The 19,122-nt window shown below is 49.9% G+C and overlaps 3 protein-coding genes across 3 annotated transcripts; 2 read left to right on the top strand and 1 right to left on the bottom strand.

Moving 5' to 3' along the window:
• Window positions 1–2,934: 2,934 nt before the first annotated feature.
• Window positions 2,935–5,246, top strand: N7458_001827 (DUF3405 domain-containing protein; the record flags this gene model as incomplete). Its single annotated transcript, XM_056905210.1, has 4 exons — window positions 2,935–3,250; window positions 3,319–4,153; window positions 4,222–5,068; window positions 5,145–5,246. The coding sequence occupies 4 exons, from the start codon at window positions 2,935–2,937 to the stop codon at window positions 5,244–5,246; spliced, it is 2,100 nt and encodes a 699-aa protein (XP_056769317.1).
• Window positions 5,247–5,853: 607 nt separating this feature from the next.
• N7458_001826 (membrane morphogenesis protein VPS13) lies at window positions 5,854–15,410 on the bottom strand (the record flags this gene model as incomplete). The annotated part of the gene is made up of 2 exons (XM_056905209.1): window positions 5,854–5,891; window positions 5,954–15,410. 2 exons carry the CDS (start codon window positions 15,408–15,410, stop codon window positions 5,854–5,856), a joined length of 9,495 nt encoding a protein of 3,164 aa, XP_056769316.1.
• Window positions 15,411–16,698: 1,288 nt separating this feature from the next.
• Window positions 16,699–17,855, top strand: N7458_001825 (DUF3429 domain-containing protein; the record flags this gene model as incomplete). Its single annotated transcript, XM_056905208.1, has 4 exons — window positions 16,699–16,914; window positions 16,991–17,035; window positions 17,116–17,340; window positions 17,430–17,855. The coding sequence occupies 4 exons, from the start codon at window positions 16,699–16,701 to the stop codon at window positions 17,853–17,855; spliced, it is 912 nt and encodes a 303-aa protein (XP_056769315.1).
• Window positions 17,856–19,122: the final 1,267 nt, after the last annotated feature.

The raw sequence follows: 19,122 nt of genomic DNA, 5'->3' as shown, positions 1-19,122 counted from the left end.
CGCTGTACATACCCGAGTTTGCGAAAAGAAAGGATCAGCTTCTTCAATACATCTGTAGCACAAAGCTTAAGACTTAGGCTTTCAGTATTTTGAATTCTTCGTGGATAGACAATGTTTTGGGAGGGCTTGTGAGCGAAGCACGTGTGGCATATCTCAACTCCATGTGGGTTTGGGTCATTCCAGTACGTGGATATCTTGTCAACCTGTCTTCGGCTACAGGGAATTTTCAGCCAATCAATGGTCTATGTTCTTTGGCAAGATTCCGTTCTCCGTGCCTGTCTTCGGCTAATTAGGTTCCTAATCAGGTAAATCGAGGCTTACTCTCAACGACTGTGGAAAATGACGACGACTCTCGGCCGTAGCCCAGTCTTGCCACAGACCATGTTTTTACCCCTGTTTAGTCATCTTTCAGCTGCCTTTCCACCTTCCACCAAGGCTAGACAGGTAGTTACCTTTTCCTGCCATCCTCCCAGTCATTTTTCCGGTCACTCTTTTGTAAGATATGCTCACGTAGGCAGAATTAGACCCCCTAACTAGTATTGATTTGGCTTACAAAAAATCAGGGTCTTTAGACATTCTGCCAGAGTAGGTAGTTGGTCAATTTCAGGGTTCTACTGGATATTCGGCCCTGAAAGTGGGTTTCTACTCAGTGGCCGTAATCAGCCACCGTAGTTCGTAGGAAATAGGAGAAATCCTTCCGCAAAGCGAGAGATCCGCAAGCCTTGTCTCACACAAGGTGGTATCCGTGCCTACTGCCCGCCCAAACCGCTTCCCGCTTTGGGTGCGCCCGTATTCCTGACCTTTCTGGTTTCTTGACCATTTTTCTACCAGTAGTCTTCTACTAGCCAATTCAACCACCAACCATGCCTAAATCTATCAATTTTGATGAATCTCATATAGCCGAGGCCTGCAAAGTGGTCTTATCCTAAAAGAAGCCGAATTTTACTAAGATTGCCCGTGAATTCGGCGTGGATCGCAAGACCCTGACAGGACGCGTCGAAATGGCTAAATCGCCTGCTACACCTACTAAATCGCTGAAAAATATCCTGGAGCTATATTAGGAGAAAGCCTTGATTAACTGGATAGTCTAGATGCATAACTGGAACCTTCTACCTACCCCTGCGGTAGTAGGGGTATGGGTAAATCGCGTACTAACGCGATCGGGCTAGCCGGATAGGTACAGTAGGTTGGTAAAAATTGGCCGTACGCCTTTATAAAGCGTCTACTAAAAAACCTTAGCCTAGGCCCTGTGAAGTAAAAGACTAAGGAACTAACGCGAATCTAAGCGGAGGATATAGGGCTTCTTTAGTACTGGTACGACCTACTAGAATGTGTTCTATATAACGTTCCTGCTCGGCTAGTATATAACTTCGATAAATGCGGGTTTTAACCTAGTTAAGGGCGATCGCGAAACGTTATTGGGGCTAAATTATCTTGCCCTGACCTGCTAGAAATAGAGAGAGGCGAAAATATCACTATACTAGAGTGTATTACTGCGGACGGCTAGCAAATAGATCCTCTCTTTATATTTAAAGGAACTAGCTAAAATCTTATAGAGGCCTAGTTCTACAGTAGCGAAAATCTCTTACTAGACACGATGACGGCTATCTCTCCTAATAGCTGGATTTCTGATAACTTAGCCCTAGCCTAGCTAGGCTATTTCATCTAATTAACCGCTTATCGTGTAAATCGGGGCGAAAAGCGCGTTCTTATATTCGACGGCTATATGGCGTATCTTATACTCGAATTTCTTTAAACCTGCGAGGATAATTATATTATCCTATTCGTATTTCTACCGTATTTAATATATCTTTACTAGCCGCTTAACGGAAAGCCCTTTTTGAATTATAAGTAATAATTTCGGTTAATAAATAATAAGCTAGCTTTCTAGGGCGGCTAGCTGTATAGGAAATCGGATTTCCTAGCGATTATTAGTCTAATTCGCAAGAAGGCCTTCTTGTAGCGAATTATCCGGGATTCCTTTAGAGAGCGTGGGATCTATCCTGTTGATGGTAGTTAGATTGTGACAGATCTGAATAATTAACTAGAAATCCCTGATCTATATATACTAGATCTACGCTTATAGGGATCGTATATACTATCGCCACTACCTAATCTCTTGTCTTCTAGTGTTGAAAATAGCCCTCCGAAATCTATTAAGGTTGATAGCGTACTAGCGGGAGATAGTGGAGGAGCTTTCGATGACGCGGGATATAATTCAGCGTATGAGGGCCGCGTAAACTCCAGTACGTCGAAAATACACTAAGCGACAGCTAAAACCGCTTGGCCAAGCCGGTATATTGACTACACGCGATACGAATCGATCTATTAAGACCAGGAAGGAGGAGGATTTAGCCAAGGAGGAAAGGAAGCTAGCCGGGCAGTTCAAGAAGGTGTATGGCTACAAACTATTCAGCGGGCAATTGCAAACGAGGAAGCGGCTAGGCAGGCAGGAGAGCTTTTTTTTATTGATAATTAGCTAGTTGGGTGGTAAATTTGACGATTTCTATACTAAAAGGTCAGGAAACCGGAAAGGTCAGGAATGCGGGCGCACCCAAAGCGGGAAGTTCTTTGGGTGCGCGAAGGCACGGATATCTGATATGGTGGTAATTTTACTCTCATCCTTCCCCTATTCATCATCGGAGATGGAGTCTGGAACGTGTATTGACGACGTTGCATGGACTGCGCCTTTGCCCATTTAGTGTAGGACAAACGTCTCGAGACTGCAAGTAACTAGTTACTCTGTACAAAAAGGGTTGAGGTAAGCACTAGCCTTATCACTGATCACTGTAACTGGCCGGGCCTCTGCTTCGACCTCCTCTACGACACCCTTCTTCAGATATCTCATACAAACTATCCGAGCGCCACACCCATAGCATCGCGAAACCAGAATATACACATGCCCTTTGGCGAAGCGCTGCAGACTTGCTCACAATGCATCGGCTTTGGACGATGAAAGGAGGCAAGGGTCTTGTCAGGTTTCAGACCAGTGTGTCACTCAAGTCTCGTCCTTCCATGTGGGTGCGCAGGCTTGTGTTTGTTATTGGCTTGTTTATCGTCATTGGAACCCTTTCACGTCTTTTCGGGCACGAGTTCTCTCTTTTCCCAAGATGGAGCCACGTCATAGCGAAGGAGTCCTTCGACCGGGTCAATATCGGGAGCCGGGGGGCTCTTATTCTCTTGTTGAGGGTTCAGGGCAGGATGAGGGAACCGATGGAATGGGCTGAATGGGCCTGGTGCATGATCAGAGGTCATTAACATCGGGGATTAAATCCCGAGACGTGATTTGAATCGCACTGACTTTACTTTCGTTCAGAGACGAAAACTTCTACTTGGGTGGCACCCTGACCCTAACCAACTCCCAGCCTCATGGAGATGCACATCCGAGCCCCGTCATCTACGACCCGTACCCTGCTTATAACAGCAGAGAATGGAATAAGACATATCGCGGTAGCTTTCAGCCATGCCTAGGGCCGAGAGGTCGTGATTTGGATCGAACTCGCTTAGAAGACATGGTACTTGTGTACAAAGGAAAGCAAACCGCGTTTCCCGAGTCTCGATTTGGTTCACACGAAGTAATGGGTCTAGACGGAGATGTTTGCACAGATCGCTACTCTCGCTTTGGGGCCTACGGATTCGACGATGACAGCCTAGAGGATGTTCCTGGTTTCACTCGGCCTCCACGAGTGAAATGGGATGAAGTGGACTGGAGAGATCTTCAATCTCTTTGCTACGAGAGGAATGCGGATCGCTACAGTCTGCATAATTCGATGAATCGGTCTTATCAGCGTCCACTCTCCTTTGAGTTAAGAGAGCCCCCTCGAGAGATTCCTGAACCGGACCCCTCTGAAACCGGGACGAAGCAGTATCATCCTCGATCAGCTGTCCTCATTCGATCGTGGGACAGTATGCTGTGGACACCGAATCACCGGGAGTACCTTCGAGCGATTATCATGGAGCTTTCCTTGCACTCTGGAGGGGAGTATGAGGTCTTCCTCATGGTTCACGTTAAGGACGATAAACTACCGATCTTCTCGGATGCCAAACCCATGAGAGATTTACGGGAGTCGATACCCCCGGAGTTTCGAAACATCGCTGTGTTCTTCAATAACAAGTTGTTGGAGGCGTGGTATCCTAAAATTGAAGAGCATACGTAAGTCACCAGATCCGCTAAAAACAGCACCGGTGGGCTTATACAAGTATAAATAACAATTCTTGAAGCCCCGTTCTACAACATCACAAACCGCTACAGATTTTCTCCCAGCTTTACCCACAGTTTGATTACTATTGGCAACTCGAGATGGACGGGCGACACACGGGCAATATCTATCAATTCTTAGATAAATCCATCTCCTTCGCGAAACAACAGCCGCGCAAATACTTATGGGAGCGCAACGCTTACTTCTACACCCCCGGCGCACACGGTACTTGGGAAAAGTTCAAAGAGATGACCAGCCACAGTCTCCAAGATATCTCCGCCCAGACAATCTGGGGGCCAGTTACGGGGTCGGGAATCAGACCCATGGGCCCAGAGCCACCCAATCCTTCTCCAGAGAACGACAATTTCAACTGGGGCGTTGGAGAAGAGGCAGACTTCATTACTTTCCTTCCCATATTCAACCCCAAGGATACCACATGGACGTATCCAAACAAGATTTGGAATTTCAGACAGAGCCGTGAAACGCCACGTCGTTCTGCAGTAATTACGATGGGCAGGTACTCACGGCGCCTGCTCAACCTTATCCACAAGGACCAGGCAACGCGCGGATTAGGCCTCGCATCCGAAATGACGGGTGTTTCATGGTCCTTATTCCATGGACTGAAGGCTGTCCACGTTCCACACCCGATCTATGCAGATGGCAAGTGGACACCACAAGAGCTTGCGCGAATCTACAATCGCGGATCCCCTGAAAACATCAATGGTGGGCCAGACAGTCTTTGGAACTTGGATCATTTGTACGACCACATTACGTATCGACTTTCCTACATGTTTACGACACAGTTGGCAGAGGATCTGTACAGGCGGTGGCTCGGGTTCAGGACCGCAGAGAATCAGGGTGGGAAGCAGGTATGTCCGTATATGCGGTTCATCAGATATATAAGCTAAGGAGATGCTGACTGACCCCCTTTCTTTTGCATGACAGTCAACAGAGGCTCAGTTTGGGCGCCATTGCTTCCCTTCCATGTTTCTGCATAACATCAAGAACGTCGAAAGTGCATTTGGACCGGATAAAGCAGTTCCGTGAAAGATAACCATCCCGAAATTTTGAATCTAGCGATGTACGAATAGGTGTCGAATATAAATGTCGATTTAAAAGAGGTTTTGGGCGCCAATCCCGATTGAGGCCTGGCTCTACTCACAGTCGATTGAGTCGTCCTCGTGTTACAGGGTTCCGTTGCAAGAGCATCATCATTTAGAAAGTAAGGCTGTCGACTTCAAATTACGTGACACTCCATGGCTTCGCGCCGTAGCAGGGGCGATGAGGGATGGTCATCGGTAGAGTGGTAGCCAACAGCGATCCGCTCACGATTGTAGATGGCAATATTATAGGGATAGCATACATATTGGTTAGAGAAAGAGTAAAAATGATCAATTAATCTTCGCTGTGTATGGAATAGAAAAGAAAAGGCTTCAAACAACCCAATCACAATATGCGTAGCAAAACGTATGTACGAGAAACCAAAAGGAGCCAACTCAATGGCATTCCTTTCATAAAAGAATAAAGAAAGTATAAAAGAATAAGACACGGAGGCTGAGACCCATTTCCATTCATTTGCCCTCATCATTTTGTTCGTCCCCTCGCAAATGCGGCTCCATTTTCATGACATCGTTACAAAGGTCTGGTAAGACGTCTACCCTCGATTGTACTTCTCGTTGAAGGAATTGACCGCTAAAGAGAAAGAATGTCAGTACTGTAATTTCAACCACACAGAACAATTGACCAGCACTTACCAATAGCGATCTGTCTATACAGCCAGTTCCGGGAGCTCTCGTCCTGAACAGGGATGAAAGGTCCATTCGCACCACCCTTGAGTGTGATACTCATACCAGTGCGTTCTTTGGAAATGGTTTGGATTTCCGTGAGACGGATATCCCACTCTGTGTAGAGCTTCTTGATGCGCACAAGCATGATACGTGCATATGTCAACAAGACTAGCATGTCTCTTCCAGGTAGCTCCAAATGCGCAATGTAGTCTTCGTTGAAGTACTTGCCATCGTCGGTAGTCTTGAGCCAGAACTGACCGAGGGCTTCCCGCTGTGAGTATGGCCGGACAATACCATCAGTCCCGATGAAACGGGTCAATCGGACGCGGTCCAAGCCCTCGGCATCGAAGACTGTGGTTGTATTCCGGACACCCTCCGCAAGGTTGGCGGCAAGATCAAAGGCGCCGAGTGCGGGCTTGGTTGCCAATCCTAAAACACCCTTTCCAACGCCCTTGAAGAATCCTGCCACGCCTTCCTTCTCCGCGCCTTGCAGGGGGTGGCGAGCCAAGCCGCCGATTCCGCTGGCCAAGCTGGTCGCAAACGCATTACCACCCGCTGTGATGCCATACAGGGCGTGCTTTGGGCGGTTGCGTGACTTGGACATCCGTCGCTGGTCCTGGAATTCTTTGTCCAGAGTGGCGGCAGCAAGACCCTTGGACATACTACCAGTAAACTTCGCCATGCTGTCCGAAAATCCGAAAACAGATTTCTTGACGAAGCTCGTGGCTCCCTTCGCAATACCGTAGCCTAGTTCTTGAGGCCGGTCGGTCAAGACCATACCCTGATACGGCTCGTAGAAGATATCTGCGAAACCAGAGCTGATGTTGTTGAATAGACCAACAGGGTTACCAATGATGTCGGCGGATCCAAGAATGATATGAACTTGTCGTAGGAACTCCTGGGTGTAGTGTGCTCGAATATTGCTGACGAGTCTTCCCATGGAGACACGAGCATTCTCCAGCATCAAAGCGTTCAACCGGATAGGTGCATCATTGACATTGCCCATTGACATGGTCATGACGTTGACAACAAACATCAGAGGATTTGACGATTGCATAGTGTCTTCCACGTTGATTCGCTCAGTTCGCATGAAGGAAATGTCCAGCTGCATGGGCTGCAAATGAAGAAGTTCAAAGTAGACATCCTGGCCGGCCTCGCCCTGTTGCGGCTCCGGAATATTGAAATCTTCATCGCACAACTGGCCCTCTTGAGGTTCAGACCATAACGCACCAGGCACCTTAGCAAATTCCAACAAAGCAAAGATAAAGTCCTCATCCAGTTCAAGCGTCATTTGTTGCAAGAGAATGGTTGCATACTTGATGTAGAGGACACCGTAAGAGTCATCCTTGACACGGGTGACCATTGCATGGAAAATCGGATGCGCCTCCATCTCCTTTCCAGTTTTGGGAACCACACTAGGATACAGCAGCATGGGGAAAATACCGCCGTACAACTGATTGTCGATCTGGATCCACTTGATGGAAGTATTGAGGGTCTGGTAGATCCTCGATTCCCGGTACTTGATCTCGATCTCACGGAAGGTCATGTAGAGAAGCTCCTTCAAATTCTGGTTGATGAGAGAGATACCAATACCACCAAGACGAAGCTGGGCCTTGAAGTTCACGTCGGAGTTCATTTCTTTGACTTCAAAGCCAGCAGTCACGCTGTTCTGGGAGGATTGACCCTTCTGCTGTTTATAGATACTCTTGGAGGGCTTGAAGTTGGACAACACAAGTGTCTGGGTAGGGCCATCGGCAACAATGTTGATATCGATGATTTTCTGGTATTCGCCGGGTCTTGTAGGGGGGATCCGCATGGGAATCAAGTTGCCGATCTCGGCGATCCTAATATGCCGGGTTTTGCCATTGCAGGTCAGAACAAGAGACTTGTTTCTGGTTGCTGGATGATCCCATGCATAAGGCATGATACTCCGCGCTGGCAGACGATAGCGAATGGGGCGCCAGCCACTCGAACGATCATCTTCGTCATCTTCCACATTAGGGTTGGCTTGGTAAAAAATGAATTCCATATCACTCTCGTTGCGCATCGAATATGGCCAGTTGCGACTTTCGAAGCTGAAATGCAGGAAGATGGTAGCATTCTCGAGAATAATGTCAATTTTGATCAGTTTCTGGCGCTGATTCGCTTTCGCCAATTTGACGTGGACAGTGCCGACATCTGCAATGTTAAAAGGAGAAGACCATTGATTGTTCACACCAGGGAAGCAGAGACACAACTGCTTCTCCGCAACTTGTCGAAGGAATTGTAGCGGCACTAGCTCTCCACTGCCGATCTGAAGCACATTGGATGAGCCTGGTTCGCGAACCAACAAATCCTCATTGAGCTTGCTTTTCAAGATGAATCTAGGGGTAATCGTTACCACCTTGGTCATTTTGTATTTACCCTCACCCTCGGCGACGGAAACACCAGAGTGGAACTCAGATCGGCCCTGCCGGTCAGGGAAAACGACCTCAAAGGTGCTACCGATGGCCTCGAAACTCTCCGGCTTGCTCCAGGCGGAATCTCCAACCTTCAAAATAGACCGATTCTTCTGGTCATCGTTGTTGTAGGAGTACATGTAAGGCAGAGCGCGACCACCGTCTCTCGGATCAACTCTGAGGCCTTGGCCAGCGGCAGTGCGAGCAGACTGGAGGAAGGCCTTGCTCTGGATATCCATAGGAAGTCCAGTCTTGTTCAGAATGAGGTATGGGCTATACACGGAGACCTTGAAAGCCCCACCGCTGTCGGGAATGTTGAAGTAATGGAGCTTCAATTTCAACTGAAGGCCTCGATCGTCCTTGAGGGACAGAGTGTGCTCTCTCCGGTAATCTTGGGCATTGCCATTAATGATTGCAAATTCGCTCTGCCGGAAAACGGTATCTTCCAGATCGATGCTAAGCAAGAGTAGGTGAGACAGCTCCACAACGTGGACGGGACTCACACCTCCCTTTCTGAGGAAGTTTGTCCAGTCCTTCTTGGTGTTCTTGTCATAGATGCGGTACTTGAAGTCGAAAGGCAGGAGATTTTGGATCTCCACTGGAGCAAAGATTCGGACCCGCATGTACGGGTATAAGCTGGTCAACGAGTCCTTACTGTCGAAGGTGGAATTCACCTGGAAATAGAACGGAGGAGATTGTTGGCCACTTTCGCTGACACACTTGATCGTTCGCGTGGGTCTTTTCATGAGATCTTTCCAGAAGAGCTGCTCGTTCGACCAGTCGTAGCCAAATCCTTGATCGGGTCTGATGACGACCGAGTGCACATACGCCGATCCAACCGGCGCAGGCCGAGCATCACCAGGCAGGATCTTCTCGATCTTCAAAAGGTGACCGTCGTCCGGGCTGAACACACCCAGTTCTACTGGAATCTGGGTGTTATTCTCGATGAGCATAGGTGAGCGGAAAGTGATATACTTGACATTGTCATCACCAAGCTTGACCTCCACAAGGAGTCGATGAAGCACATTGTCGCGCTTCGGCTTGAGACTGTATATGACCTCGCCTTCTCGCACGACAGGGATACGGTTGATACTATCAAACCCGCTTCCCTCCAGTTTGACACCGACGATACCGCCATGGCCCTCAGGAGTGAGGGTCTCACGAACTGCAGTAGAATCCTCGAATCGCCATGGATACTCCTCTCCATCGCTGAGCTTAGCCGCAGGGCCTTCCTCCCCCGCGCTGACATCAGCCCACACTCTTAAGTCGAATCCAGTGTGGTTACGAATTCTATATGGAGCGTCGGCCCCTCTCGGTTTGGAGAGGACGTCTTCGTCCGTATTGAGGAACTGGAACGACTTAGACGCAAGCGCAATCGTAGCCGACGTCAGCGTGAGCTCCATCGTCTTGTGGGAATAGGCATCAATTGAGAAGACATCAGGGTTCGTTTCCTTGGCCATATGGAAGCCCAGCTGCCAAGGCTCGATCAAGGGCTCCCATGCTGACTTGGAGAAGTTGTAGACGTTGAGGAAGGTATCGAAGCTGGTATCGACATTCAGTGTGGATGACCAATCGCGCACATCAACGTTGAACTTCTTCACGCTCCAGTCGAGTAATGGCAGGTCGTGCAGGTCACCAATGAGAATGACTCTAACGCCATCAATCTTCGCGGACAACTCCTCACGTTTAAGGACGGCCGAGCTCTGAGGGGCATCACTTTTATCGAGCGTATTTATAGTCTGACTCATGCGGCGGCGCGTTCTGTTGGCAATTGATGATGTCTTGCTGGCGGACCGAGCCCTTGTTTTTCCATCCGTGATCTTCTTTGCCTCTCCACCTTCAAGCTGCTGGGAATTCTGTGCTCTCATTTCAGAGGCCTTGTTGACAATCTGGATAGCCATGAGGATATCACGCAGAGACAAGCGAAGAACCAAAGGCTCAACATGAACCTCGATCGAGGTCAAGGCAGAACCCTTGTCTTGAGGTCGGCTGTCAACCCACATTTCAACTGTGAAGTCATCCAGAATGCGGAGACGACTCGTCTCGAACTTGTCCATGCGGCACAAGAACATGCCTACTTTCTGGATCTGCAAAGTGGAGACATTCTGGTGAGAAATGAGAATCTCCTTGGTACCAAGCACAATAGCCTCAGAGTGAGTAATAGCAGGGTTCGCAACCATGATAACCTGGGCATCCACCAAATTAACCCGGAATGAAACAGTGGTTGTTCCAGCTTGTGCATCTCCGGTGGAGGCTTCGGTGATTGCTTTATCCGTAGAAGTAGCGGCATCCGAGTCCAAGTCCGATCCTTCGGGAGATTCGGTTTCCTCTGCCACAATTTCGGCGGGTGCTTCCGAGGCGAATGCAGAATTACTAAACGATTGCAGAGCAGACAAATAGTCGAGAGCGAACATTATCCGCGGGCTATCAATCGACAAGTTCGCAATGAGATGCTTGTCCGGTCCAGGGGACATGGACAGACTAGCCATGAATTGCTGTTGGACATCGTTGTTGATCAAGGACATGATGTTACGGAACTTGTTCTTGTCTTGCTGACGGCTATCACGGATCGAGAACGAGTGGATCAGAAGCTCTGACTCGAGTGAACCGTCAGTCAGCATGCGGAGTTTGACTCTGGTGTCGTTGAGCGAGAACTTCGAAAGGCTGGAATCCTCCAAGCTGCCAACGGGTTGGTCATCGTTGGCTAGAATGAGCTCCAAGCCAACACTGTCCACCTTGAAAATCATGTCAAGACGCACCCAAGTTTCTTTTCCCGTATTGTCATCGGCATCTGATTTGTCTTGATCCGTCTGCGATTGAGTAGCTTTCGAAGTTGCTTCTCTTGTAGGTTCAGTCACAGAGGATGGCAAGGACTCCATGGCTTCGAGCTCTTGCTGGTCGGCATCAGTGGCAAATGCCCCAGGGATAGACTTGGACAGAGCCAACAAGAACTTCAGCTGGCTCTGCGAGATGCGAAGGTTAATGGGAGACAAGGAACCCTCGATCTCCATATCAGGGCGTGGATTATTGGCCTGGTGCTCCAGATGGCAGATGCTAAAGTCGAGATTGACCTTCTGGATCATTTCAAGCTCCTCGGCCACACCATCATCGAAGTTGAATTTGGATGTGAGACGGATATTGCGTACTCCAGTGGAGATCACATTAACCGCCGGGCTATCCTTAGAGTCATCCAACAGAACGAACTCATTCTTGACATAGATCTCTCCAAGATAAGCAGTGATGTTGTCCCTGGATCGATCCTCTGCCATCACTCGGGGGAACACCACGATAGGAGTCTTAACCACAATATCGAAACGCATACGAGATTGATTCTCCTGGAGTTGGTTGGCCTGGTTGGCGGCTGCCTGGCGAGCTGCATTGAAAATCGCTTGCATCTTGCCAAACTTGACCAGGAAGTTAATTATTTTCCGGTAAGGCTCCTCTAGGAAATTGATCTTGATAGAACCAGATCGTAGGTAGACCTCCGAGTCATAGCCAGGGTGTGTGTCACTGTCGGGATCAAAAGTCTCGTACTTGAAGTCCGCGAAATCGTCACCTTCAATCGTCAGGAGACGCCGGACATCTGATTCTTCCGAAGCACCCAAGTTAACATCGTCGACCAGGGTCAAGCTGCCGATTCGGGATTGAATGGTCATGGCGCTGCCCACGAGGAAAATACCAACGTCGGCAGTGTTGAGACTGAGAGTTGCCAACCTGACGCCGTCATTGTTAAGGATTAAAGCGATACTCTTCAGGTTGGACTTGATACGAAGCTTGCCAACTTGCTGAGGCTGCTGATCTGCATCGGCTGACTCCGGCAAGGCCTTATCTAGCTGTTCGTTCCCCTCGTTCGGCTGCTGCGGGTTGGTGAATGTGAGGAGAATGAAATCAAGAAGAGTGAGCAGTGTCTTTCTGGTCACGACGAGATTAATGGTTGAGACAGATATGTCGAGATTCATCGCAATGCCCTCGTAGGTCGAGTCGAGTTCAGGAGACTCGGGCTTAACTCGAACCATTTTCAGATGGAAAAGATCATTGTTCTCGTCCGCATTGAAACCTTTGGACGAGATGATCCGCTTAAACTCAGGTACAGGGTTTTCTTCGATATAGTCATCCACACTCAGGGACTTCAAGATGACCTCTGCCACCATGTCATAAGGGCGCATGTAGAAATCCAGTCCAAAGCCTTCGGCAACCAGCTCCACCAGCAATTTGTCCTTTTGCGGATCTTGGGAGTCAGCTCGGAATAGCGAACCACGAAGGCGGCCAACATGAAACTTGAACTCAAAGTCTCGACGATGGATATTGATGGCTGATTCCACATTTTTCTTGGAGTGTTCGTCTTCAGATCCTGCATCTGCGTCTTCGTCGTCGTCGACAACAGGGAGGTCCCGTCGGGCAGGGGGTTGGAAGGACGCTGATCTGGCTCTTGTCACAATCGCAGCCTGCTCAGTAGCAGCCTTGGCCTTTGCGACATCTTCATGCATCTCCTTCCCTTCATCAAAATGCGGGATGGCAATATCTATTAGCTTCATGAGGCCCTTGTACTTCGTGTCTGACATGGATGCATGCAGTTCTGGCAAGTTTCCTGAAATGCGCGTCCGAGTGAGCTGCGTCACCTTGGGAACAATGCACATTTCCAGCACAAAATCCACATTAATCCGGTCGATTATATGGAAGTTCTTCGACTCAACGCCGGAGATGAGTTGCGCCTTTGTCGCATCCACACCAGGTCCAATAAGAACTTGTGTAGAGTCCAGCTTGATGAGGAAGCGATCGTACAATAAATGTTCAAGCTGCTTGTAGTCCTCTTCCTCGTACTGTCGCTTTTGCTTGGTTTGTAGATCCTTCATAGCCTGTCGGTCGACCAGCTCGCTGTTGACGCTAGCATGACCAGCATCGATAATCAGACAAAGAGAGCTCTCCTGAGTGATGCTTTCAGGAACAATAATCAAAGGAGCACGCACGTCGAACTGCGCGTCGACCTTCTTGTGCTCCTGCAGAGCAAACTCCAAGCCTGCTCGGGTTTGCTGTCGCAGGCCTTCCACGGTGGCTCCTGCGGTGTCCAACAGTGCGCCAATCGACTCCATGTGCCGTTCCGGGGGCTCGAAGAATTTCGCAATTCCCACGATGAATCGGGGGTTGTAGATGACCTCGATACTCTTGAGCTTGACCTTGACAGCGGTGTCCGCATCGCTGTCCAGCGGATTCTTCTCCAGCTGCAAATGGAACAGGCTATCTTCATCGACCAGACCATCTGCACTGGCTTCTGAGGCAAGTTCATCATCGTCCGAGCTAGGCTTTTGGTCCTTGGGAAGCTCGGGTAGGGAGTCCTTGACCTTCACAATCTTGGGATAAAGAGTCCCGGGTGTGGTTCCGTCATACATCTTCAATCCACCGAGATCGAGGTCCAATAGATATGAATCCGAACGTTGCAGGGCCTTCGCTCGGAAGTTATCGAACACGACTTTCATGACCTCGTTTGCTGCGCCATGGGGGTCTTGCTTCAGCGTAAAGCTACCCGCCCGCAAACTCCAGTTGACTTGAAGCTTGACCCATTCGCGAGGAACGTCGACACTCTCGGTAAGAGCTTTCTTCTCATCCCAGTCAATCGCATTGTAGAGTTCCTGCCGCTGCTCTTCGGTCATGGCGGTCTCCTCGGACTCGGCTGGCTTGCTCCCCCAGATCCATTCTGACCATGATTGTTGCTGAGCGGGTTTCTTGACACCGACATTTTCTTTACGTAACTGGTTGCGCGCGAGAGATCGCCAGAAACGGATATCCTCGTAGCTGAGTTTATACTCAATCCTGTTCAGCTCCTTCGTTTCCTCCGATGTGAGTACTTCTTCTCTCTTCATTTTCTTGAACAAGTTGATGTACGCAATTCGATCATCTCTGCGCTCTTTGATATAGTCCCAAGTCCATCGTCGATTTCGGTCATGGATCTTGCTAAGGACGGCATCTCCGGCGAATTTCATCCATGCGCGTGGGTCCTCTTTCACTGGGCATTTAGGTTGGAAACGCTTGTATTCTTGATGGCGAATGAAATAGTGGAACAAGTCGACCAGCATCAGGGCGTCGCGGTACTGTTTGTCGTCCAAAACAAAGCCGAGCTCATCGAACAACAATCGAGCTTTCATAGCCGGGCGGTCATGTTTGCCCGACTTGTCCATTTCCAATCCTGCACGACCACTCACGGGGCGAAGCATATACTGGTTGCCGTCACCATTGTCGATGGCATCCCGTAGCTTGGCCATCAGGTCATCGTGAGTGATACCTTGGGCTTCGGCACCGATATCAGAACCTCGCCCAGTGCCGAGAAGCGTCGCATCAGTGTTCCAATATACGGAGAGGGCCCCCAGAACGGCTAGCTTGTGTGTCGTGTCGGAGGTAGACTGGATAAACGTCGGGTTCCATTCGGAGTCTGTGCTGACCGCGCTGAGCTCTTTCAATGTCAATCCCACGGCGAATGGGTGACCGGGCGAAGCAATCGAGTCCTCGTAGCGGAAATGAACATTTTTGATCGAAATCTGCAGGTTATCCACCACGGCTGTTATCATGCTTTGCGTGAAGCTCTGGTTCCGGCGCTGCTCCTCCTGGCTCATTCCTTCTGCATTGCGCTCACGAAGAAGCTCGGCGCTTTCGATCTTATCCATCTTCAGCGCATGCGCACGTTTGTCTTCCTCCTCCGGGTCGTAATCCGCATCCTCCTTTGGCGCCGCAAGCAAAAAGACATCTTCAATATCGACCTTGACAGGTTTGCCTCTCAAATTGGACCATGGAATCGATAATGTGAGTTCACCCAGGTGGCCCTCGACCACGTTCAAGGGCAAGCGCAGCTGATCGAGTGCCTCCCGGCGCAGCTCGAGGTTGCGCAATTTGACATCGCCCGACCAGATTCCAATGTTGAGCTGTTTCGCATCGAAGTTCTTGACGTAGATGCCCAGGAAGCGATTGAGCAGGTTGGCGACAACGCCCTCCAACATGGTTGCGGTCGGCGGCCGTTAGCCGGGCCTAGTTGAGAAGGGTTTCGATCCGAATGAATGGAGAGGTTGGTGACCGGCGTGGGTCGTCATCAATAGTTGGGCGTCCTAGCTCTGGGAATCAGGCACGGTCAGTGATTGTCGTAGAGGCACACGGTCAATGACGAGGAACCGATCAGGTCAAGTCTCACACAATAGCAGGAGCGCTCACAGCTCGGGGTTTATCTAAGGTGTCCAAGCCATTCAAGTCGAGCTGGGCTGCACGCGATACCGAGGCGGAAGGAACCACCTCCGAGATAAGCGGGAGTCGGGGTCTTGAACGGTGGAGGGGGAAGAGGAGGGTCTTTGGTGGGGAGAAGAGAATACAGGGAAGGGGGGGTTTGGAGAAGGGAGGAAAGTAATGGGCCAAGATCGCGACCGAACAAGAGTTGGGTATCTCAGCCAAGCTTATGGCCCTGATTGCGTAGATCGAGAATTGAGAGGACCGTTGGCTGCGACAGTTTCCAACCGGTTACGCAGGCAGTGCTTGGCCAAGGTACGCGGTATTGACGGGGTATGTACCAAGACAGCCAAGGGGGTCTATCATTCCCCAAATAAATCCCCGTCAACTGCCCCATACTTGATCAAGTCTGGACAGATCCTGTCATTTGATCAGGTTTTACTATTCTAGCGATCCATTTTGATCAGCATATCGTATTTTCTGTGAACTTTCAGTCAAAATGTAGTCTGAGACTCCCATAGATACCGTACTGGCGAGTACGCTTGTTTACCAGCCAACGCTAAACTTGCAACCTCCCACGCAGAGTGACGTCGGTCCCGTGCTGGGCCTGCTGTCTTGGTCGCCAAGTGGCATGGGTGGCTCGAGTAGTGGCTCACCAAGTGGCTCAAAGTGGCTAGTCTCTTTTCGACTCTTTAGGGTTCAAATTGCAACCACTTTCAGTCACGTGCCAATCACGGGATCCCCGGGTTATTCTCTAGCTCTTTCGGCCTCAGGCTGCAAACCTGCGGCACGGGTCGCTACGGTCCGCCCGACGACCACACCTCACCACTCGGTCACTTCATTTCAGGATATTCTGATTTGCTCTCTTCCGGAATCCCACGGCCTCCTCGACTTCGATCTCGAGTCTTTCTCCGGGTGAATACCCTCATCTCCACTCATCAATCTCCCCTCCAGCTGTTTTATACACCAATTGGGTAGGAAGCTCCCCGTCGCCATACCCGAGGTCTTTTCGTTGCCCGCGACATCACTAACCCGACGTGCTCCATGAAAAAAGCTGTACCTTCCCCCGCCATGCTGTACCGTGCCACCGCCGCCCGCTCCGCCTTCCGGGCTGTCTCGAGCTCCAATGCTTCCGTGACTCGCTCTATCCTGGGCAACCCCATCTTCAAGGCCCAGCTGACCTCGTCCGCCCGCGCCGTCCGCCCGGCCGTCAAGCCTAGCTTCGCGCTCGCCGCTCACAAGCCCGTCACCACTGCTCTGGTCCGCTATGCGTCTTCCTCCGCCAAGGTGAGATCATTCCGGCAGTGAGATTGAGCATTGCAGAACGCCCAATGGCTAATATGTTTCTCTTGCGCCCTGATAGGATGGTGAGGATGTCGACATGATGGCCGGTATGAAGTCTGAGGCTGTACGTATATTCCACAGGTCTTCGTTCAATTGGATAACGGTACACCAAGTCTTGAAACTAACGAAGCATGCGCAATATAGAAAGTCATCCAGGACACCTTCAGCCTGAAGGACGTCCCCAAGGAGGCTCTCGCTCTCGGTATGGCTGGTGTCATTCCCTACCTGGCCACCTCTCTCGAGACCGTCTACCTCTCCTACGAGATCAACCGCGCCGCCGCTCTCGGTGACGGCCTGATCTTCTCCGGCCAGAGCGCCGAGCTGATGCTGCACATGCTGGAGCCTATCCAGGTTGGCTGGGGTGCCGTCGTAAGTGCCCGATCCCCGACCTCGGAAGGCTTCTATCAGCTTGATCCTTGATCTCAGCCCGCTAATCATGCTCCTTGGCACTCTTCTAGATCCTCTCCTTCCTCGGTGCCGTCCACTGGGGTCTTGAGTGGGCTGGTTACGGCGGCAAGTTCGGCTACCGCCGCTACGCTGCCGGTATCATTGCTCCGGCCGTCGCCTGGCCCACTCTGCTGCTCCCCGTGGAGTACGCCTTGATCAGCCAGTTCCTGGCCTTCACCTTCCTTTACTACAACGATGCTCGCGCTGCCGCTGCTGGTCGTGCCCCCCACTGGTACGGCATGTACCGCTTCGTCCTGACCTTCGTCGTCGGTGCTAGCATCGTCGCCACCCTGATCGGTCGTGAGCAGATCCAGCAGACCATTGTCTCTGAGCACACCATCAAGGACAAGATCAACGCCCTGATCTTCCTCCAGAAGAAGGAGAAGGAGGAGGCTGAGGCTCGCAAGAAGGCCGAGCTGGGTCAGGATGAGGAGTAATTTTTTTTTTTGCTGGTCTTTTTTTGGCAAATGGCTCTCTTGAGTTATAAAAAAAACCTTCACCAACTGTATGGGGGGGACAGAGGATACTTGATCACCCCCGTGTTCTCTCTTGTTTGCATTCCCCGTGATTTCCTGTAGATTATACGCAGAACGCACTAGGGCCGAAGCTTTTATTGAATTTCCTTTTGTCTTGTTTTGATCTGAGTGTTGTATTAAAAGAGGAGAAATGTGAAGAATAGAGGGGATATCCACGCGACATAACGATATCATGTAGCAGTTTAATGACCTAGGTGCATAGACCTAGTCGTATAATCTCGAGGACCTCGCTCAATGGTGATGAACGTTTATCCAAATTTGCAAAGAGATCGTTTGACAAAATTTAATCGTAATCTAGGTGACGGTAAAACTGCCGCGAAATGCTCGGCTTCCGGAGCACAGAGTGAGTTAGTCACCCCGCCCTGAGCAGCTCGCCGGAATGGACTGAGGGGTCTGGCTGAGGACCTGATGAAGAAGCGGTCGGAAGAGACCAAGGAGCATCTCCGAATTTTGGGTTTAAAGCTGGCTTCCGCCGTAATCCAACGCCCAGCGTGAGTTTTCTTTTCAACGAACTGTCTCAACGATTATTCTCCTTCAGTGGTGATGACAAAGAGTATAAGTGTTGGCGGTATATCGCCCCCGAGCGCTGATCTATACCCGCTCTTATTACAGTGAGAGTCGAAAACAGGGTTCCCTATGGACAGATGCGCACTCCGTCTAAGCCTATATCCATCTCACTCTCTTGCGTATATTCGTCATTTGATATGGATTCCCGTGATATAATCCGTTACCCCTCAATTTGGGTATTTGCGACTGTTGTTGTGTTTGTCCAGTAATCACACCTTGACGGCTGTATCCTCTGGATCCTTTGATTCAGAGATTGTTTCGACAAACCTTATGCCGTCTACCTTATTAATTCTATTGTTCAACCTTGGTTTACTTAGCCATATTTCCGTATTCAGGGATTCTCTGAGCTAAGGGATACCAAAATCGCCCGCCACCATAATATAAGTTCAAGAATGAGCCATTTCTCTCGATACCAAAAGGATATAGGAAGTGGGAAACATTATAGTTGTTCCAATTATTTTCTCTAGAATAAGCTTGGAACATAAAAATGGATCAGTGTATTTAATCTGGGTACTTGCCTTCGCTACCCGCACAGTTCAGCCATTTGATTTTACCAAATAGTCTTCTCAGAATCCAAAGATGTGGCTTAGTTGAATATCCT

This window comes from Penicillium daleae (assembly GCF_028827525.1).
Source record: "Penicillium daleae strain IBT 16125 chromosome Unknown utg000002l_segment0_segment0, whole genome shotgun sequence".
Lineage (NCBI taxonomy): Eukaryota > Fungi > Ascomycota > Eurotiomycetes > Eurotiales > Aspergillaceae > Penicillium > Penicillium daleae.
This window is presented reverse-complemented; position numbering and strand designations above follow the sequence as displayed.